General features: G+C 44.8%; 1 protein-coding gene across 1 annotated transcript in view; it reads right to left on the bottom strand.

Annotated features, from left to right (window-relative positions):
• CDH13 (cadherin 13) overlaps positions 1–23,871 on the bottom strand; it is a 1,015,931-nt gene that overhangs the window by 451,040 nt on the left and 541,020 nt on the right. Inside the window, exon 5 of the mRNA XM_010850808.1 lies at positions 14,989–15,141. Within this exon, the coding sequence (XP_010849110.1) occupies positions 14,989–15,141 (153 nt within the window). The remainder of the gene's footprint in view (positions 1–14,988; positions 15,142–23,871) is intronic.

Raw genomic sequence — 23,871 nt, 5'->3', positions numbered from 1 at the left:
CTAGAGTGACTGTGCATGCTAAGTCACTTCAGTTGTGTCCAACTCTTGGACTGTAGCTCATCAGGCTCCTCTGTCCAAGGGATTCTCCAGGCAAGAATACTGGAGGTGGGTTGCCATGCCCTCCTCCAGGGGATCTTCCCAACCCAGGGATCAAACCCATGTCTCCTGTGCTGCAGGCATATTCTTTACCCACTGGGCCACCTGGGAAGCCCCGGAGTGACTGTAGCTGGGGCCAAGGTAAGATCATCTATCACTTACCAGCTATAACATTGGCTCAATCACTAACCTGCTCTGTGCCTCTACTGTCAATCAGCTGAATTTAAAAAAAGATCTTCCTGGATCATCCAGATAGATTCAATGTTGTCACAGGGTCCTTACAAGTTGGAAGAGGGGTGGGAAAGAGAGAATGGTATGTGCAGGACTCAATTCACCCTTGCCAGCTGTGAGGATGGAGGAAGAAGCCACAGGCTAAGCAAGGCCATGGTCTCTCAAAGCTGAAAAAGGCAAAGAAAGTGATTCTCTCTCTAGCCTCCAGAAGGAGCAGCCTTTCCAGCTGACACCTTGATTTTAGTTAGCCCAGGGAGTCTCCCATTTGACTTCTGACCTTGAGAACTATAGTAACAGATCTGTGCTGTTTTAAGCCACCAAACTTGTGATCATATGTTATGGCAGAAACAGGAAACCGAGGAAGGTTACGTAATGCATTGAGTCAATGCCAGGGTTAGTGAGGGCAGAGCAAAACCCAGAAAGCAATATTCTTATCATTATCTCGGTGGTGGTGGTGATTCTATTAGAGGGAGTAGGGGTTGGCCTCAGGTGTAGCCCCAGCGCAGGGCAGCTTGGGCCTGCCTCCTGCTCCCCAAGTGCTGCAATGCTCTGAAGGGAAACTTGCTAGGAAAGGGAAGCAAGGATATGCTGTATTCTGTATGGGACATCCGTGCAAAGCCTTTTCCAACCACTACTGAATTTACTCAAGAAGCAGAGTGTAGGTATGTTCAGGCAGCCCCTGCCCTTGATCTGATAGTGGGGATCACTGCATCTCCATGAAAATGCCTCTGGGGAGCCCATCCCAGTGGAGTTCACCTCTGGGCCTGGCAGCATCCCCACAGGGTCAACCTGTGGTTTGAAATCTTTTGAAAAGGGAAATGTATAAGCTCCCTTTTGGGACTGACTGTTTCATCTTCTAGGGATGTCAAAGGACTATGGAGCTGACTATTCCAAGGACCATGAGGGCTCTTCTTGTTCAGGGGTCAGCAAATCTTTAATGATGACCAGCAGAAACTCAATACATCTGGTAATTAGCTGAGCTTCACATAACAGAAAGTAAGAAACACTAAATAGGAACTAAGATGATGTAGGTTCATGATTAGGTTCTGCATCAAAAGCTCAAAAGGAATAGAAAATGCACTCCCAGTTGTAAAATGCCAGTTCCCTGGGTTTCTGAGCCTTTATGACCAGCTGATGAAGACCTTAGCCTTATGTCTACTACCTTTGCCTGAGGGCCCCCCAGGTGTTAGCCACCAACTCAATGTGTACCCCAAGCCAGGAGGGTATGATCAATTTTAAAAGAGCACAGGGTTCTCCTCCCGACTTCTTATACTCAAACATCCTATGGTCTAAGCCATCATTTAATGAGGATGCCTTCTCACCTGTCTTGCACTTTACCCCGCTTCTGGACCAAGGGTCCAGATGTAGGGTCCCTGCATTTGGCCCCAGATGCAGGCAGGGAATGAGCGCCTCCAAGTGACAGAGCACAGTCAAGTCCCTTTAGCAAGCATGTCATCTTTCCAACATAGAACCAAAAAGACAGACTTTGCTTAAAGGAGCCCATTATGCAAATATCTGTACCTTCCAAAGAAAGAAAAGTAATATGGAAATGATCTTGGGGCACCTAATGCCTTACTGCAATAACAAGATAAGCCTTCCTCATAATAAAGATCTTAAAACAGATGCCAATCAAACAAATCAACAGCTAAGAGCTCCAGCCAACTATGTTTAATAAATAATTTTGATATATCCTGCTGATTAACTCACAAAGAAGAACTAAAAGTATGGAATGTTAAAATACAGGGAATGTTCTCTTAGTCTGGAGATTGAGCCAAACTAAATGGGAAGGACCAGGCAAACACGTAAAGCACTCTCCACCCTCCGTGTGTAGATTTAGAATAAAGGGAGATTTCTGGCTTCCTCTGTCTAGAAGGCAGAGTTAATCTTTTATCTCTCTCCCCCAGTGCCTGCTAGATAGTGGGTTCTCAACAAATGAACGCATTTTAAAATTAATTTCTACTTCATGGCAATTTGATTTTCTTGAATAAATCTTATCTTCCTGGAATACAAATTGGGTGTAACTCCCTTGCTTAAAGTCCTCCTAGGGTCCTTAGAATAAAACCCAAGCTCCTAATCTGCAAGGCCTAGTGGGATTGGGTCTCCCAATTCTTGCTACTTTTTTCACCCAAAGGTATATTGATATCTTTACTATGAATGTGGATTCAAAGCCCAGGTCTTCCAGTGGGGTGGGAGGGGGATGCCATTAATCTGGTATGTGTCACTCTGACTTCAGAGAACCAGAGACAGGACTCCCTGCCTCTCACTGTCCTCTGCTGGCAAATAGAGCGGTCTGTGCAAAATCCAGATCTGATTATATCACTCTTCAGCCTGAAATCCTGTAACATCTATTTGTCACCGAGGGGTATTCCATCTAAGCTCATTCCTTGGCACTTGGTCCTCCCCTCCTTGCTAGTCAAGTTCATTTCCTGTTTCCCCCAAGAGTCTCACTCTCCCTCATATCCAGAGCTGTCTCAAGCTCTTTTGTGCCCCTTCCTGAAACAATCTCCTGCCCTGCCCCTCTCCTGTCACCTGGCTGACTCCTCCTCATTCTTCAGCACTTGCTTTGATCACAATACCATAGAAGGTTGTTCCTGGCCCTGCCCCTGTCCCATGGTGGTGTAGATGTCTTATTACTGATCATCCCCAGCTAGACCAAGAACTTCTCAAGGACAGGGATGTATCCTACCCTGTTGTGACCTATTCAAAACTGACAAACATCTGAGTGAACAAACCAGACCCTCTAAGAGGCCGGCTCCATGCTGGTACCTGCAGAGCAGGACATGTAGCGTGTGTCCTGTGCCTTGTAGGATGTTGAGCAATATCTCTCACCTTGACCCACTAGATGCCAGTAGCACTAAGCTGGGATGACCAAAAATGTCTCCAGGCATTGCCAGAAGTCCCCTGGATGGCACAATCACCTGGATGAGAGCTCCTGATGCCAAGGACACCTGAGAGGGAAGGACAGCATTTCTGCCTTCAGACCTTCCTCCAGACTTCCCCAAAATGTCAACTGGGTGAGGCCTACTTGGGTCATGTGGCTGCTTTCATCACTCTCTGCATCTTTAATCTGCTCCATTTTTATTCCCAACACATATAATCACCTGCTGTGTTACATACACACTCGTGTCTATGTATTGACAGAGTTCCATGAAACAGAAACTTGGTGGTAATTTGCTGCTCTTTCCCCAGGACCCTGAGACAACAGCTGGCATGAGTTAAGCATGGATGTCTGCTGATTAAATCAATATTGTGTTTGATCTGAATCATGCTTGATGGGGCTGCTGGATGCGAGCTGGCCTTGGTGTGTGCACATCCTCTTGGCGGTCTAGGTCGCCTCTCCATAAATGCTGTCCATTTTCCTACACTGCTCTTGCTGGAAGAGAAGGCACAGCTGGCAGATCAGGCTTCTTCATGTTCTCCTTTTCATCCTGGGGTTTTTCTCAGAGAGTCACTCCATTTCAAATCTCTAATTGCTGCAGTCTATTTCAATTAGACTTTAAGCTGGGGGGCTGGCCAGAATGGAGGTGGACAACCCGGGTGGCAGCTCCCCAGCCCCAGTGAGGACACGGGTCGCCTGTGCACTTATCCCTGTCACAGGATTCTGGGTCCTCACCTCCTCAAGAGGAACTGAGCCCCCTTACAACAGCACTCCAGGGATTTCTCGGGAAAACCAAAGCACTTTGTAAGTGCCTCCTGGTCAGTGTTAGCTTCTTCTTCCCTCATCTGGGCCACCGTGGGAGCCTCATCATGGTGATCCACCCCCTAATCACCAGCTCTTCCGTGCCAAGCTGCTATGGGAGTCTCTGGGCAGGGGATGGCTTGCTTTATTTATTTTTTTTAATTTATTTATTTTAATTGGAGACTAACTACTTTATAATACTGTAGTGGTTTTGCCATACACTGACAAGAATCAGCCATGGGTGTACATCTGTTCCCCATCCTGAACTCCCCTCGCACCTCCCTCCCCATCCCATCAGCTCAGGGCTGGCGCTCTGGGATGCTGAGGGACGGCTTGCTTTAGAACCGTGTCATCCTTTGTCGGTTGGCCTCACAGCTGAAGTGCTTGAACCTGGAATCTTACCCAGTCTTCTGTCATTGATTTAATTAGCCTCTGGTCTTCACCTTCAACTTTGCATAGTATCTCATAAAAAAATAATTTCCATCATTTTCTGCCCTTTAACCCCAAAGTGTCAAGCCCACTTTAAGGAGCCAGAAGAGGAGGCCGAACTGTTTTCATCATCTCCTTTGCTCCTTCCTTCTCTTAGTCCCTGCTCATGACAAGCACCTCCTTCCTTCTCCCCCACCACCCTGCTCATTTTTACAAAATGGGGAAAAAACCCAGTATGCTTACTGATGTTGAAAATACATGAAGATTGGGTAGTAGAAGCTAGAATGGGTGTCTTATCTGTGTTTGCAGAATCTAGTCCCAGGGGTTGGGGCAGCCTCAATGCCTGCTTTGGAGGGATAGCAAAACAGCAGCAGACCTTTTTTTTTTTTCAGTACTGAGAGTCAAAACCATTGGTTAATTATTGAGCTTGCTCTTGTAAATTTAGCAGGTTAGATAAAATGGCTCTAAAAGATCTTGCAGTCCTGATATTTTGTGGTTCTTCAGCATCTTGGGGAGAAAAAGCCCCCAACTCATTTGAAAAACAGCTATAAGGAAACAGATGTGGTTGTAGCTAGATAACTAAAACAAACACATAAACAAGAAAGAAAAAAATAAAAATTGATCCTCAGACATTTATTCATCCTGTGAACGTTCGGTGGGTCCACGCTGTGTGGGCTAGGTGCCGGGGGATGAGAAAGTTGAGGAAGGAATGTGGGGCTCTCTCACTTGCCAAGATTGAAGCTGAACCTCTTCTGGGGAGTTTGTGCTAATGAAGTTTAGAAAATACGTTTCTGTAGCCTCGAGTGAGGAAGCGGCTTTGCTTAGTGGACCAAGTCAGTAATCAGTCAGGAGCGACTCGGTGGTCTAATCCAGGTATGTGGCTGCTGTGGGACGTCGGGTAACCTCTTCATGCCTCAGTTTCACCAGGTGCGCCTGGCAGATAAGGCCAGGTCGCAAAATGAGGTGCTTGGAAACGTGAAGAACCAATTGGAAAAGAGTCGAATGGAGACGCTCGGAGGTACTGGCTTGGGGAGACGCTGCAAGCAAATCCTGAATTATTTTTTTCTAAAGGGAGTCAGAAGACAATCTGTTTATTTATTTATCAAATTGTGTTTTTCTACATTTTAATTTTTTAAGTACTTGTGTCAAGAGAGACATGAGAAAGGCATTCATTTCAGATATTCATTTAGAGTGAAGCAGTTGGTTGAGAGAGATCAGATTTTTGAATCTTGCCTACTGTGTCATTAACCCCAACCCTAGTGATGAATAAACTGGGGTGTCAATGAGTTGTTTCAACTCCGTGGTGCTCAAACTTGGCTTCACAGAGGAAACACCTGGAGAGTTTGATAAACGGACTGATGTTTGGTCCCACTCCAACGCATTCGGATTTAATTGGTTTGTAGTGCAGCTTGGGCAGCAGGGTATTTTAAAAGCTCTCCAGGTGATTTTTTTAAGTGGAGCAAAGTCTGAGAACCACAAAAAACTTACTCAAGGTTACAGATCTAGTGTCCAGAGAAGCTGATTCTGCTGAGCCCAGGCCCAGCTTCGTCCTGTCAGGGAATATCTTTGCCTGTACTGGCTAAAATCTTCTAAAGACACTTTCATCTCTGGCCTAAAAGGTTGGTTTTGGAGAAATAAGCAAAGGCTCGGTAACATGGTATTATGTTTAACAGCCATCCAAAGTTGAGAGAAGAGAGAGAGAAGAAGCCTGGGACAAATTTGTCCACTCTCAAAAGCCATTGCTGCTGCTAAGTCACTTCAGTCGTGTCTGACTCTGTGCAATCCCAGAGACGGCAGCCCACCAGGCTCCCCAGTCCCTGGGATTCTCCAGGCAAGAACACTAGAGTGGGTTGCCATTTCCTTCTCCAATGCATGAAAGTGAAAAGTGAGTCAAGTTGCTCAGTCATGTCTGATTTTTTGCGACCCCATGGACTGCATCCTACCAGGCTCCTCCGCCCATGGGATTTTCCAGGCAAGAGTACTGGAGTGGGGTGCCAAAGCCATTAAGGAAATAAAAACAAAGGCAATTTCGAAGCACGTGGGCTGGATTGAGAGGGCTTTCACATGGCCTACGAGGGCACCTGGAGAAATAAGCACCTTTCAGGCACAAACCCATGACCCCAGCAGCACTGCAAGGGGATTGGCTCAAAGGCCACCTTCACTGAGGCAAATTAACAAGCCGTCTTCCCTGAGGTTAATACTTGGCCTATTTAGACCTGGGCTTCTCAGACACCTGCCAGCATCAGAAGCACCCGCAGGACCTGTCAGGTCTGAGCAGGAGCCTGAGAATTTGCACTTCTACCAGGTTCCCAGATGATGCTCCTGGTCCGGGAGCCATGCTTTGAAAACCACCCATTTGGATGATTCGCTTCTCCGGAGCAACACACGGTGCTACTGACATGCAACCATTGGACTGCTCGCCGGATGTTCAATAGGTGAAGGTCTGCTTTCTCCTCTATTTCCCCTGTTGGGAGCCCCAGCTACAAAATGATACGTGAAGCGATGGCTCCCAATTCCGGAACACCCAGTAAGAGACTGTACAGAGCACTGTGGGTACACACCCCGCTCACCACCTACGACACCACTAGATGATCCTGCAATCTCACCCTCAGTCTAAAGATGAGAAACAGTTGAGAAGAAAACAACTTGCCAAAGGTGATACAGTAGTATCGGGACAAACCATGAAATGGCTGATATTCACCCTTCTTTCAACTATAAAAATGACAATTTCATACGGTTCCTCTGATAGCAGAGTATAACCTCAGTAGGTCTGATTGCAAAGCCTGAGCTTTCAACTCAAGTTCTCTGTCTCCTCCCAATTAGGACTCTTTTGCAGGCCACGTGTCTTACTGATGGATAGGACCGAAGTATGCAGATGAGTTAAGAGCACAGGCGTGAAGCCAGCTCTCCAAGGAAATACTGGTCACTGGCCCTTAGCGAGGTGTGACTGTCACTGGCGGCCTCTCACCTGCAATGAACTGTACTGGTGGCATGGCTGACCCCATAGGTGGCAGCTCCCACCCAGGCCCCTGGCTAGCTCAGCTGGAGTGCTTCAGATGACAGGCTCGTCTCTACGCACATCCTAGCATGAGATTCAGTGAGGGAAGGAAAGACACAGGCAGTGGCTCTGCTTTCGGGATCTGAGGTTCCAGAAAGCATGGGATCAGAGTCACCCAGGATTTCAGGGCTGCCAAGGCAGAGTCTCTACCACCCAGCTCTGAGCATCACAGGAGCATGGTGATAGGAGAGGTGGCAGCAACGATGGCTCCTTTAGAACAGTCAGTGGTTATTGGCTGGGGGCAATTTTGCCCCTGTGGGATGACTGGCAGTATCTGGAGACATTTTTGATTGTCAAGACTGGAATGGGGGGATACTATTGTCATCTATTAGTAAGAGGCCAGGTGTGTTTCTAAACGCCCTGTGATGCACAGTCCCCACAACAAAGCATCATCCAGCCCTAGACGTCAACAGTACTAAGACTGAGAACCCTTACACCAGAGCTGTATCAGAAATGCTGGGTATTTCCTGTAGCACCAGTTTCCAGTATTTTACATGTAAACCGGTTGTTGGGTCTTTTTGGCAGTTCTATAAGCTACCTGCTGTTGTTTAGTCGCTAGTTCATGTCCAACTCTTTTGTGACCCTATGGAGTTGAAGCCTGCTAGGCTCCTCTGTACATGGGATATCCTAGGCAAGAATACTGGAGTGGGTTGCCATTTCCTTCTCCAGGGAATCTTCCCAACCCAGGGACTGAACCCACGTCTCCTGCTTGGCAGGCAGGTTCTTTACCACTGAGCCACCTGGGAAGCCCCAAGCTACCTATACTCTTAAATAAATCCCTTGTTTTGTATATTAGTCGGAGGGGATTTTGTTGACTACTATCAAGAATCCTACCTAGAAAAGTCAGCCAAGGGGAAGACCAGACTAGAGGATGAAGAAAGAAGTAGCTTGTCCCCACAGTTGAGGGTTGGGGCAGCATTCCAAGTACAAATATTATCCAGGGCAGCAAAAGTCTACCACGGTAAAGCGTGCATTACCCGTGTACAACATGGACATTGTTATACGGAGGCTAACCACCTCAGTGACTCCCTAATCTGGGTAAATCTTCATCTCCCCATCGTCTTACCATCGCTAATGATGTGATACACTATTTCCACATGACAGCCGCATTTTTCATCTTAATGTATTTTCTGATAAACTGTCATGTGGATTAGAATTGGGGTGGAGTCATGAATGAAGGGAAACACAGGAGCAAGAATACCCTTTGTCTCTCTGGTATTTTCCAATTTCACAGTAATACTCCTAATTATGAAACCAAAACTTAACCAAGAAATTGGCTCAAACAACAGCACGTTATATCCCAGAAAATGTGAACAAATTTTCAGAAGGACACAATAAAATCCTGCTCAGTTTCTGAGGCCAAGAACACAGATGGTTCCTGTTACCAGTTCTGTAGTTGAGAATGACAACTGTGTTAAGCTCACCTTTAAAGAGATCAAATGAGATCATCACTCAGGTATTTAGCACAGAGCCTTGGTACATTGTAAATGTTTAATAAATGTTAACATCTACATTAAACAATAATATATCTTGAGAACCACTTTGGCCCTCAGCGAACACATTAGTAAGGACAAGATAATAAACCAGTTTCAGGTTTGTGTGTGTGCAACTCTAGAGAGTTCTTGGGGACTTAATAGGTGCTCAGGAAATGTCAGTTCTTTCCCTCTCTCCACATGCTCCCCTCTTCTCCCGTTCAACTCTGACACCCCAGCCCTTGCTGGATCTCCCATAGTGGACAACAGAGCAGGCGGAGGTCTCCTGGCCATGACACCGGCCCACTACACAGGCCTGCCTCCTCTTTCCCTTTCACCCACTGCTGGGCCACCCCAACCCCCACCTGCCTAATAGACTCCGTCTCCCACTCCACTCCTGTCCTCCTATATTGACAAATTTGCAGCCAGCAGATTATAGTCACAGTGTGAGGAATCATTACCACCTGCTAATATTTTTATAGAATTTCATAAACTTGGTCATTCATGAATCATTTACAGTACTTTATTCCAATGAAGAGTTCACAAATCACTCAAACACTGGCAAAATGCATAATAATGAGTAATATTTCAGGAGGCTTTGCATTAATATGTCAGCTTCCAATACTTGCAAGAGCTAAATTATTTTGCCAGGTGCCACTTCGGGTCAGAAGCATAGAAAGCCCTATGGGGGCTGCAGCAGGGAGAGTGGGCAGGAGGCAGTGGGCCTTGGGAAAAAATATTAAAAGTATTTAAGAAGAAGTAGATCATTCAGCAAGTCAAGTTCCCTTTAAACACTTGGAGTTCCTGGGAAAGAGGCCTAGGAATTTGCAGACTAGACAGCAGAGTCTAGTTGCAGGTAAAAGAGAAAGAAGTGATTCTTATAAATGAAAATGCAGGGCTTTGGAGGTGGGGAGAAACAGACAGGGTTCCCAGATTCTGTACACACCAGCTGGGAGACCGCAAAAAAAGTTACTTAACAGTTATTTGCTTATCTGTAAAATGGTGTTAACACCTACTTTTGAAGTCTCTCGTGTGAAATGGATTAAGTAAGAGAATGTATATGAGTTGTTTAGCACAATATCAGCTGTGTAGAGTTCAATAAACAGCTTCAGTGATCATACACATCCAGGGACCCAAGGACAAATTTATCCCAGATTATTTCTCATCGTGCAGATCTCCAAGGTTTAGTTAATGATGCTTTCTTGTTGGGACGTGTTAGCATCTTGCAAGTAAACAGCATTTACCTTTAAAATGAATGACAACAACAACACTGAAGCAATTGTAATGGCAATCCAGTCACCCACATGCTCTCTGCTTTTTAAACTTGCAGGAGGGGAAAGTAAAACACGGGAATTGGAGACCTCGGATTCTGCTCTTTGAAGAAGCAGGTTTGTGACCAACTGCAATAACCACCAGGGACATGATGGATCCAACTGCACTAGTAAGACAGTAAATCATTTCTCAATAGCTGCTTGAAATGAACCAGATTTGCAACACTGTTGTGCCTGAAGTGTGTTAAGAAGAGAGGAACCCAGTTCTCATAAAATCCAGAAATAGGAGAGACAGGAAGAGACAGGAAGACAGGAAGAAAACAGGACAAAGTCTGGATTGAAGAGCGAATGGCACTGGGGGGAACCGGGCATTAGAAACTGGGCCATTGCGAGACTGGTGAAGGGAGGCTCAAGCCCAGACCACTGTTCGCCACTAGCACACACGGTCCTGCACAGGAGTAAACCAAGCCACACAATGAACGTGGCACAGCTCCCTGAAGTATCACCTATACACAAACAAAGCCTAGGCATTAAAGTGAGAGCCACGTGAGGGCAGGGAGCCCGGCGTGTCTGGTTTCCCATTCCATTCCTCCCCCTGCTGGTCTTCAGTGAAATATATTTAGAATGAATGACTCAATGAATTAGGTCACATGCCGTGGAGTACATTATGAAATTACAAATAAACTCAAGATTATCTAAGAGAAGTTCACAGTTGAGATGAGAAGTCTGGGCCACAACTCACAACTCCAGAGACCATGGAGCTTTCATTCACCTCCTGTGCTTTCCCCATGACTAATTCTCACATATGCTGAGACCATGCTTACTATGTTCCTGGTACTCCTTCAAATGCTTGACATGCATTAACTCCTTCAGCCCCTTCATCCTATGAGATCATTATTATTATTGTTCCCATTTCACAGATGAGAAAATTGAGGCAGATTATCTGCTCAAGCTCCCATAGCTAGTTGTAAAAACTGTGCTTTAATTCAGCCAACATGGCTACATGCAAAACTATGTTTTTAACTGTTATAGGCTACCTGACCTCACTTTAAGGAAAAATATGAGAATTTCTGTGCCACAGACCAGACTTTATTTTACTAGCTGTTTGCAATTATTAGTTAACAAAAACTAGTAACTTTATCTTTTATAATCATTGAAAGTGCTAGTAACTATCCCCATTTTATGGATGAGAATCACAAGATCAGAGAAGGTAAGTGGGTTGCTCAAGAGCACACAGCTCACTAAGTAGCGATGCCGAGGCTTGAACACTTTTCTGATTCCAGAGTCACTGATTATTTAGATTATCATTTAGATATTATCTAAATATTTAGATATTATCATTTAGATAAAGGATTCCCTGGTGGCTCAGATGGTAAAGCGTCTGTCTGCAATACAGGAGACCTGGGTTTGATCCCTGGGTTGGGAAGATCCCCTGGAGAAGGAAATGGCAATCCATTCCAGTATTCTTGCCTGGGAAATCCCATGGATGGAGGAGCCTGGTGGGCTACAGTCCATGGGGTCACACCGAACCAAACATGACTGAGCGACTTCACTTTCATTATTTAGATAGAACTAAAAATGAACTAATTGAAAAAAAAAAGAAAGGTGGGATTTTCATTCAACCCTCCTCTGGATACCCTATGAGCATTAGAAAAGGGCTGTTGTCTCCCTGTGGATGCAGCTCTGAACGCAGTGTGGCTTTTGGAGAATAAGCAGGGGGCTGAGTCAGGCCTTTCTCATCCTTCAGCCATCCCCCTCCCCCTTGTGCAGTGAGACCCTGCACAGCCATACCCGACAGCCCTGCGCTCAGCTTGTGGAAGCCAGAGGAAAGAGACGCCTCATGAATCAAAAATTCTCCTTAAAGAAGTCTCTGACTGGGACCCTTGACAACATCAAAACCAAGCCACCTGACTGACCAAAGGCCACCTTCTCATCACTCCCGATTAGTCCTTGAATGTTGGTGTTCGAGTTTTTCCCGTGGTGACTGCCCTAAGGTATCTTTCCCTCACTGTCCCTGGTGATCAAGGTCACTGCCATCTAAGGAGAATACTCACACTGAGGTGGGCCCTTGTTTATGGAAACCCAGAAATCTCTCTAGGAATGTGGAATGTTGACTTTTTTGAAACCAATTTTGGATCCCAGAAACAACAGCCAGGATCAGTCAGCCAAGCATGCACCTACACTCTCACTCAGCTCGTACTAGCTCCTAAGGGGTCACTTTAAAAGGGGATCGTTCAGCCTCTCATTTACCAATTCTTACTCCTGGCAACCAGCTTTTTCCAGTTTCTCTGATTCATGCTGGTCCTATTTCCAGGCTACAGAACTCTCCCAAGAAGACTTCTGCCCCTTTATTCTTTGTCTTGTACCCCTTCCATCTCCTAGGAAATTCTAGAGCTCAGCTTCCTCCAGGAATCTCTCTTTAATACTTAAAAGAGGGGCAGAAAATGCTATGATGTTTGATTCCTGTGAGGATAGAAGGGAAAACCCACAAGTCTGTTGTCTATGTCAACCTTCTCACAGTTGAAGGCAGGAAACTGATGTTAAAAACTTGTGGAACTTAACAGAAAAATTAAATCATCTTATAGGAAGAAAATGAGTAAGAGCAGCTTTAATTTACTGAGTGCTTGCTAGGTGCTGGGCATCGTGCTAAGAATTTGTAAAGATAATTGTCTTCCATTTCATACAATCCTTAGACATCCTGGTACTATCCCCACTTTGTGGAAGAGAATCACAAGATCCTCAGAGAGGGTGAATGGGTCGCCCAAGATAAAAGCAGCACAGTCAACAGCAGTGCTGAGACCTGAATGGCAATTTGCTGACCCCAGAGCTCTGTATCACTGTGCTATGAAACTATGAAATGTATCATGTCTTGAGTTCCTTGTGTCTGAAAAGTAATAGATATTCCCACGATAGGCAGGGGGAAGAAGAGGGGATTTACCAACAGTCTGCCGCTGGCTTGTCCTGCAGCGGCTGGACACTGACAGCTGCCAGGTCACCTGTGGTCACCGGCAAGTCTGGCTGGACCTGGGAATTTCAGAGGGTGCCAACATTCAATTTCTACAACAACCAGATTCCCCAAGGGTGTACACTGAAGATGCACCAGTTACCCTTTGGTGTCCTCTGACAGATGGTACGCCCTGCAGATGCTCATGGCATCTGCCTTTTGGTGATACTTCTGAGAGGGAGGTCCTCCCAGGACTGGGGACCCTGGACCACACTGCTCAGCATGAGGCTGGATGGGCCCCCCCCCACCCCCAACTGCCCTATATTTGTCCAGCATTTCGATGCCTCAAGTGCGATCCTCACTGGAAAACCACAGCACTCCCGTTGGTAGGTAGGCAGGTGCTATCTGCATTTTATGGACAAGAACCTGAGTACTGACACCTACATGGTCTTCCCAAGGTCAGCATCTTGCTGTAACAGAGGAGGCTACACCCAGGGGATCAATTCCCCAGCCAGAGCACTTGACTGTCCAGTGTAATGTCCCTCCACCCTCTGTCCTTAGGAAAGGAGGGAAGAGGAGGTCACGTTGTTGAGGTGGAATTGGGATGCTCTTACATGGTGTTTTGATGAAGATGAATGCCAAGTCCAGGCCTAGAAACTGGCCCCTCCACCTTCCCCGAATCTAATGCAGGGAGACGCACGTGTGATGGGCAACGGCCTGGAAAGCAGACACTGGTGGCTGGGCCTTGCTCCCAAGTACCTGCTTCCAGCTCAGTGCACTGCATCCTGCTGGAGCCTTCCCTGAAAATGGCTTGGAATTCTGTCTCATTCCTCAAAAAATGGAGCTACTACCCCCAGAGGCTTGGTCCTTAACACAGCTGTGAGAATGGGATTCTTGGGGGTGTGGCAGAGAGGGGATAGGAGGGACTCATAGCCTACGTAAGATTTGATGCTCACCCAATATCTTCATGCAGCTACTTTGCTCTCTGAATCTTGAATGGGTGTCAACTTCTGAAACTATCTTTTACAAATAGGCTTTTGTTTTTCCATATAAAAGCAAAGCAAGTGCATTGTAGAAAAATCACAAAGAAAAAAACAGAAAATATCAGTAACACCAAATACAGCCACTAAGACTTTGGTTTTCCTCTATCATGCTTCTTCACAAACACGTACCCATCACGATACGTGTAAACACTCCGTCTGTAATGAGGACACCATATGTGCTGGTGTGTCTGTTTCATTCAGTATCTTGAAAATCTCCCATGTAACTAGAACTTCTTCAAAAATATTTTAAACGGTTGTAGAAAGCTTCCTTGCAAAATTGTGCCATAGTTTAACCATTATATATTGCTGAATATTTAGCAACTGTTTCCATTTTAAGGATTTTGTCCTGCTATAACATCATTGTACAAAAAGCTGACTGAATTCCTCCCTATTTCCTTAGGATGGGTTTATCTAAGTAGAATGAGCAGGTCCAAGGGTTTATTCTTTTTACAGCGCTTCATTATCAAGCTGGTTTCTGGAAAACCAACATTAACGTAGAGTTTCTGACCTCCTCTGAGATCCCCCAGGGGCCCCTTCTTGGTTTTTCATGCCCAAAGTTTTATGCAAACCCGGAGGGCTCTGCTGATGAGACAGGGGCCCTCATTGCTGCTTGTCAGGGTTCAATGCCACTCGGCTCCCACAGAGACACACTTAAAGCCGTGCAGCCCCGGGTTGATGAAGCACAGAAATAATGAGCTCAGTGGGAGGAAAGCAGTCTGTGAAAGACACGTCTCCGTGTGGGGGGTGGGCACCAGGGGTACTCACTTGATAGGTAGCGATGGTTTCTCTGTCCAAGTTCCGTGTCACAGAGACACTACCCGTGTTCTCATTGATTCTGAAAATTCCTTTAGGCTCTTGATCCACTCCCTTTCCAGTGAGCCGGAACTTGGACCCTTCCGGTCTGTCACTATCGACTACCTGGTCAGAGAAACAGAGCGACATTTACGATTCTGGCTGGAAAACACGGAGAAAGCACAGTGCTCACACACCGCAGTGACCAGTCCACCAGTCACAGGGGCAATGCAGAGGCGCTGGATGAACTTGACTACAGCAGCATCACCAAAACTAGGCTCATCGGCTTAACACCTTTCATCCTAACATGAAAATCTGCAGTTTTCAGCTGGGAGAGCATACCAGCCCTGGGGTGACATTTAGTGATGGATCTGGGAGGCAAGTAACTTCATGAACTTCAAGGTTGGACATTTATATTATCTTTAATTCCTAGGAAGCAGACTTTTTCCTACAAGTAAGACCAAATAAGCAATGGAGAACACTGGACAGTGCTATACTAGGCAGGCATCAATCAGGATTCTAGGTGTTTACATGGGTCCAGTCACCAGCAGCACCGCCTACACCCTTGCTTCTACCAGGTATTCAATACCAGGCAGGGTGCTGAGAAGGCATTTTACATGCATTTTTAAAAAAGCTCTGACAACAATGCTGGGGGCAGGGAACATTATTATTCATACTTAATGAATGAAATCAATGAGACTCAGAGAGATTAAGCAAGTTTGCCACAGTCACAGTTATTAAAGAAACAAGGAGGGTATTCAGAAACCATCTTCCATGTCTCTAGAGGCACAGCTCTGCAACATCGCTGTGTCTGGATTTACTTCAAGGGAATTCCCTATTGGTAGTCAGCCTTGATTAGACATTTAAAGAATAAATTGAAAAGGTAAAGATATAGGAAGGCAATTCCAGGCAGACAGAGCAACATAGACAGGCAACAGGCAGGTGAGAGAGCTTAGAAAATTCAGAATGGCTTGAGAAGAGGTGAGGTTGAGAGGTATATTAGGAGCCAAACTATGTTGCTTTGTTTTGATGTCATCTGAAAGTATCCAACTAAAGAGAAAACCATTATTTGCATAGGTTAGTTCTAAAGTTCTACCAAGTATTCATGTATATGTAATATCCATTTTCCATCGATATCTGCAAACAAATTTGATTATAACATTTTAAAGGCCACAAACGTAATAGACATTCAGAACATACAGATAAAAGAAAGCTAATACTGATCTGGCTGTCATCAATTTACAACTAAACAGGTACCTATTGGGCTGTGGTCAACTGAGCTTGGAGGGTTTGGGTGGCTGAACCAGAAACGTGCCTTCTAGTGGAATGAGGAAGAGCTGTGGTGGGGGGGCGGGGGGTGCGTTTCCGGGACCACCATGCCTGCAATTCTGATGGCTGCCACCAGGTGGCAGTGGAGCCTAAGGCAGCATGAGCCTTGTGCTAAGGCTCCTCTGCCAGGACTGGTGGAGTAGGAGCACAGTCCATATGGCAGTACAGGTTTTTCTTTTTTTTTCCCTCTGATTTAAGATATTCTTTATTAAAATACACTGAGTGTTCTGATTAAACATCAATTACCTCTGTTTGCATTTTTTAAATTAACAGAAAATATCATCCAAAGCAAGACTAAAAATAAGGTATGCGATATCTTCTGATGAAAAGAATTTTCACTGTCACTGCCTGACTAGATTTAATCCAAATGACATTATCCCCACTGCTTGGAAGCTCCACGAGGTCAACAGCCTCAGCATATCGGGTTCGCCACTGGATCCCAGTGCCTGGCAAAGTTCCTGGCATACAGTGGAACCAAGGCCAATATCTGTTTAATGAGGAGCTCAGTGATTAGACAAACATATGTCCCCATCCTGGCTCGGCCAATGATCAGCCTGTGGCCTTGAACGTCATCCTTTGCCTCTTTGGCTCTTGATTTCCTTATCTGTAAAATGAGGATAATGCCAATTATTTCCCAGGGTTGGATGAGATAGCATGTGCAAAATACACCCCTGGCACATAGAAGGGGCTCAATAAACCAGAGTTAATAATGAGAGTATTAAGATGAGACATGGGTTCGATCCCTGATCTGGGGAGATCCTCTGGAGTAGGAGACGGCAACCCACTCCAGTATCCTTGCCTGGAAAATCCTGTTGATGGAGGAGCCTGACAGGCTACAGTCCACGGGGTTGCAAAGAGTTGGAGACGACTAAGGGACTGAACAACGACAAGAAATGATGCTGCTGTTAATAGGTAAGACTGACACCTCCAGGCATAAACACCACTTAGCTACAATACTAAAAAAATCCCTTTCTAAGGGAGCACATTTCCTTTTCAAACACAAAACTCACACAAGTCTCTGGTTGCAGGAGAGAAGTGTTCTGGAGGAAGATTTACTGTGGGAATGGGCCAATTCCGTTTCTTTATCTCTTACATATTTGCCGTCGTTCCCTTCCCCCTCTTACCACTTTGGCCCAAATATAGATTAAAACCTCTTCCTTTTGCTACCCTATACATGAACTGGTCCTCTCCAAAGACTTCTGTTGGAAAAAAAGACTGGATCTCTTTGCTATCTCCCTTCCAGACTTATTTTAAACACAAAACACTATTAGGAACTCTTAAAAACCTGTTTTCTAGAATGCCAGTAGAGCAAAGTTGGCATTTCTCTAAGTTCCACACTTCCATGAGTTTCAAAGGCACTCCAAGGCTTGGAGAAACCATGGAGAATAAAGCATGGAAGTGGGTGTCATTCTCCAGGGAAAAGATGGGAGTCTGGGCTCAATTTAGATTTAGGAACCACCCACCAGCTCTCCGGCTTCTTAGTCCCCAGCTGGGGCTTCAGAGAGACCCTGGCCCACTCCAGCCTGAGCTAGAGAGATAGGAGATATGCAGTGGCCACAAAGGAGGCCTCAGCCACACACCAAAGCAAGTCAGGTGGGTTTCCAGACGACCTTTATTATACTAGGTAAACTCCTAAGATTTGTCCAAGTGCTATGCAGGGCTGTGGTCCCTAAGGCTGTGGTCCTTTTCCTGGTGTTTAAAGTGATGGAATGTAAGAAATCCAGTGCATTCCTGCCCAGAACAATCCTGCCATGAGTCTCTGCTCCTGCAGCAGCTGTTAACACCCATTATACCACATAGGAGGGCTTCACAATTAGCTGGTCTTTCCTATTATTCTCTGTAATTCAACACTTCTTTTCACAGTGGGATTTCTTTTCTCCCCTTATTCTCTGAGTTGGAATGAAAAAAATAGCTAGTGATGAGAAAGAACTTGGACCCTGGGTGCCAACTCTCTGAGAAGCGTGTGTAAATAGCACACATGTCCTGCTGCATACCTGGGCAAAGCCACTTCCCTGGCAGCAGCAGGGGTCGCTGGCATGCCAGCTGTACTGGGAGTAGGGGGCATGGCTCAGGCTGGACCAGAGTCCTCTGCACCCTGCGAGGGGCAGGAAATGCAGGGGCTTGGAGCAGCCAGTGCTGCTTGCTGTGAGTTTCAAAGGGCATCCTCATTGCCTACTTCCTACAGAGCGTGGCACATTACAAAGCCAGAGCCCCCTAGGAAGCCCATTCCCACATCCATTCTCTGCTGCAAGGGGCCAATGATACCAAGTCGTATGTGTTTTAAAGATACTCTGTGAATGTATATACACATTTATGTACTCATAGACTATATAGCAATTTTGAATATTTTTACATTGAGAGGATCATTTTGTATCAGTTCAGTTCAGTCGCTCAGTTGCATCCCTTTGCGACCCCGTGGACTGCAGCCCGCCAGGCCTCCCTGTCCGTCACCAACTCCCGGAGTTTATTCAAATTCACATCCATTGAGTCGGTGATGCCATCCAGGCATCTCACCCTCTGTCATTCCCTTCTCCTCCCACCTTCAGTCTTTCCTGGCATCAGGGTCTTTTCCAATGAGTCAGTTCTTCCCATCAGGTGGCCAAAGTATTGGAGTTTCACTTCAGCATCAGTCTTCCCAATGAATATTCAGGACTGATTTCCTGTAGGATGGACTGGTTGGATCTCCTAGCTGTCCAACGGACTGTCAAGAGTCTTCTCCAACACCACAGTTCAAAAGCATCAATTCTTTGGTGCTTAGCTTTCTTTATAGTCCAACTCTCATATCCATACATGACCACTGGAAAAATAATAGCTTTGACTAGATGGACCTTTGTTGGCCAAGTAATGTCTCTGCTTTTTAATATGCTATCTAGGTTGGTCATAACTTTTCTTCCAAAGAGGAAGTGTCTTTTAATTTCATGGCTGCGGTCACCATCTGCAGTGATTTTGGAGCCCAGAAAAATAAAGTCTGTGACTGTTTTCACTGTTTCCCCATCTATTTGCCATGAAGTGGTGGGACCGAATGCCATAATCTTAGTTTTCTGAATGTTGAGAACCTCATGAACAGTATCATTTTGTATAGTATTTTATAATTTTTATATTCAGTGTGGTTGGAGGTTATACAAAATATGCAATACTTTATATGTATTATTACATTTGTATGATATAAATATATTTTATACTTCATAGATAGACAGACACAGACTTTGGGGGGAAGAATAACTTTCCATTTATAGAAACACTGCCTAGATACCATAGAGCTCCCACATACTTTTCATCAATTTCTCCTAATATTCACATCTTTCATAACCATGGAACTTGGTCACAACTGAGAAATTAACATTGACATGCGACTCTTAACTAACCAACCTCCAGATTTTATGTATTCAGATTTCACCACACCAATTTTTCTCCTTCTGTCATTTTTCTGACCCCAAAACCTGGAACCCTATTACTTTTAGTCAGTGTGTTTGCCTCCCTACGGGTTCAGACATTTCCTTAATTATGCTGACATCAGTTCCCCCCACTATGGAAAATATATTTGATATATCAAAATGCCATAGTCACCAAGTTCTATATATTCTTTTTAAGACCTTCTAGCCCTGGCCCCCTGCCAGTCTCCAGTACCTGTAATTTAACTCAGATCCTCACTAAGGTTTTTGACTGTTTTGTTAGGGCCAAGAATGGTGCATGGTACACAGTAAGCTTTCACTAAATATTTGCTTTAAGTAAATGAATATCATGGTAGTCTCCTAACAGGCCTCTATGTTTCTGATTCTCTCTTTTCCCTTCCTGTCCTAATTGCAACCAGAATGGTCATTGCAAAATGCAAACATAAATATGGCCAAGCAGTTTCCAGATTAAGACTTTCGCTGGTTCCCCATTGCTCCCAGGTTAACCAGCTCAGGGCCCTCCTTGATGGGCCTCCACCTGCTCCTTCAGTTCTCTCTTTTGCTGCCACCAACTGTGAGCCACGAGCTTCCTGAACTTTGTCCACTTTCTCTGGACCTGGGTTGGTCGGACTCCTATCTTTCACCCTGTCTGCTGGAGTCCCTCCTGGTCTTCCTGGACTCAGCCCGCTCACTGGAGCTTCTCCTGACCCTCTGCCCCACTCCAAGGAGGCAGCCTCATCTTCTGGTCCCAGCCCGGCTCGCCACTGGGGTCCGTTAAGGCACAGAGAGCAGATGGCCCCTGGGTTGGGGGTGGTAATTGTCCCTTGGGCTATTTATTTCTTATTCTTTTAACATTTCCTGGGTTTGGAACATAGAAGACACTTGACTACAGCTTTGAAAAAAATTACAACTTTGTTTGCATGTTTTATATGATCATAAAATGCTTCATAAACTCATAAATTAAAATCTATTGTACTAACTTTTTTGTATGTGTGAAAATGTGGTCACTTTGTCTATGTAATATCAGTATCTTCTCATTTCTCTTTTTCCAAGCCCTCAGGCAGTGGTAACGCCCAGGAATCATTAAGGGACCGAGGACACTCCCCCATCCTAATAACCTGCAAAGGGCCAACATTGTGTGAAGACCCTCTGTCTGAGCAATCACTGCTTATGGTGTGAAGTGGCTCCAACACAAATTCCCCAGCGCTTCTTCACTGTCACAGCCAGCTAAATGGATGCTCCAATCCTACCTATTTAGAAAATCAGGAGATACTTGTTTTCAAAGGATAGAAGACTCTACATATATAAGCAATATGGTCAAAAGGATAAAAAACTAGAAAATAATCAGACCCCTCACCCACAAATTTTCAAAGGGAAATGAATCACATGTGAACAGTATAGGTCTTTGGGAGATAGAGTTAATAGGGTAATATTTTTTTTTCCTTCACTTTAGGATACTTTTGACTTCATAAGATGAACCTATATTACTTGCTATACAGTAAAAAATTAACCCCAAAACAACTTTTTTTAAACATGTAAGACTAATCACTGGAGCTTGGGGTATATACTAATTTAGAAGATGTTTTCTGCTCCACATTAAGTAGGAAAAAACTCATGTATGCCTTTACCTATAGTTATTAGAAGACATTTGTTTTGTCCAGTAGGTTGGTTCTCTAAGGTGATTTGTAAGCAGCAATTAATTCTCTACTGTGGTTTAGTCCTTGACATGCCTTTGAACTTGAAGATACTTAGCCATTCAGCAATCCAGGCAGCTGTTAGATCCATGCCCTTCTCTCACTCTCACGCTGCTCAATGAGTTTCAACCATTAGGTCATAAATCAACAAGGGGAACTAAGGCAAACCCAATGCCAAGAGTTCCAAAATCCCTGGTGGAGAATCACAGAACCCACGCTCTGGCAATCCACCAAGGTAGGATGAGAAGCAGAGAACCGCAGCACAGACCAGGGGCTCTTGTACCAGCAGGCTGTGCTCACCACCAAATTCAAATGGCTTGTGCCCTCCCATGGAGGGGGTTAAAGGTATGGGCAGGATGGAACACTCAGGAAGGAAAAACAAACCCCAGTAACACAGCATGAGGGGAAATCTGAACCCACTATCCTGACCATTTATCAGCACTGTCGCTGCAGCAGCTTTGATACCCTTCCTTTTTAAGAAAGGATTTAAGATTAGGCCTGAACTCAGCTTAATCCACTGAGTTCCACAGAATTCAGTGTTAACTGGAGAAGGGGGTAGGTGAGCTTTATTTTCTGATAGTTACAATCTTTTGGTTACTGTCTATAGTCCATAGAAAAATTTTTAAGGAGAATATTTCTTAATTTACAAGTATTTCCCACATTTAAAATTTTTACTTCCACCTTACCAGAGAATAATGTGGTTTATGAAACTTCTACTCTTGAAGATTTTTAAAAAATTTTTTCACAGCCAAGTACAATGTCATCTTTGCTAAACAATCCGCTGATGCATAGAAAGAATGAATATTCTGCAGCATTATTCATGGTAGCCAAAAAGTGGAAGGAAACCATGTGTCCACCAATGGACAAATGGATGAATAAAATGTGGAACATCCATAAAATGGAATATCATTACTCAAACTCAAAAATTAGGAGAATTCTAACACATGCTACCATATGGATAAAACTTGAAGACATTATGTTAAGTGAAATAATTCAGCCACAAGAGGATCAATATTATATGTATATTTAAATATACATATTTACATGCATAATTGGCACAATGCTGCTCTCACTGAGGGAACTCGGTTTATATTTGTTAATATATTCCAAACTGATAGCACCACTCACTCACCTTGATGGTCTGTTTCTCTGCCGTGATTTTTTTTTTAAATTAATTTTTATTGGAGTATTTCCATGACTTTTAATAAGATGCTTCCTTATTGATTACAATTTCATTATCTCCCTACCTTCTTTCCTTCTATTCACAATATTTATTGACCATTCATGAGTTCCAGAGTGTTTAAGGGTCATAGTTCAATAATCTATGAAGCCCACATTATGCAATATGGGAGATTTCCTAAAAGAAGCCACAGCAGATCAGAGAAAGCAGAAATCATCTTTGGGTCACTGGGTCACTGTGCCTTGTCTGGGCCCAAAGTCCATTCACTACCCATCAGTATCACACTTCCACGTCTCTTTATTGTCCAAGAGAATAACTGGGATCCTTATATGTCCCTTTCTGAATTTCTGGTTTCTTAGTGCAGACTATGAGTTTCACCCCCTGCTCATTGGGCCCCTTGACTTTGCCTCCTGTGGTTCTACCAAAAATCAAGATGTCCCACACTGCCTTTCCTCCAAAATCAAGATGGTCCTGGAACCTCTGGTGAGAAATCTAGATTTTCTATACCTGCTGTCTCTTTATTTACGAATCAGATTTATAGTAGTGGGGAGTAGTCACCAAGGCTGTTCCTAAATAATCTGCTCCTCTTCTGGGCACATAGTAGGACTATACTTTAGCAGTCAACTAAAGGCGACTGTGGCCACAGGACTTGCTTTAGCCAATGAAGTGAGAGTGAAAGTTACCAAAACACCAGTGCATGTGCCCAATTCACAGTAGAGGCCAAACAATACCAAAATGTCAGAGTCTGGAACAGAGAAATGTTTACTGCAGGACTCTGCAGGGAAACAGGTGGCTCATACCTTAAAAACCCCAAACTGCCTTAAAACCGTCAGCAAAGCCCTTTTATAGCAAAGGTGAGGGTGGGGCATGGTTATTTGTTGCAAACATGTTGGTGTCAGATCTTTTGTTTTTTATTTTTTTAATTTATTTTTTAGTTAGTGGAAAATTGCTTTACAATGTTGTGTTGGTTTCTGCCATACAACAATGAGAATCATGGTCAGGTAACAACAGTCCTCTAAACTCCCACCAAAACAAATGCTATTCTCTGTTCTGATAAGTACAGGCCAGGTCCCTCAGCACAACTTTCACCCTCCAAGGTCTAGGCCTGGCTGAGAAGAGGGGGTCCCTGAAGGCACTGGTTACCCTGCCCCAAATCATATGCCCGGCACCCAGTCTGGGTCTTCCTGCCAGCGCCCAGGCCTGGCTGAAGAGGCAGATCTCAGCTGGCAGCTCCCTCAGGGCCAGGTCCCCAGACCCGCAA

The sequence above is a fragment of the Bison bison genome, unplaced genomic scaffold (genome assembly GCF_000754665.1).
Source record: "Bison bison bison isolate TAMUID 2011002044 unplaced genomic scaffold, Bison_UMD1.0 scf7180017864295, whole genome shotgun sequence".
NCBI lineage: Eukaryota > Metazoa > Chordata > Mammalia > Artiodactyla > Bovidae > Bison > Bison bison.
Note: the sequence above shows the minus strand (reverse complement) of the source record. Positions and strands in the feature narration are given on the sequence as shown.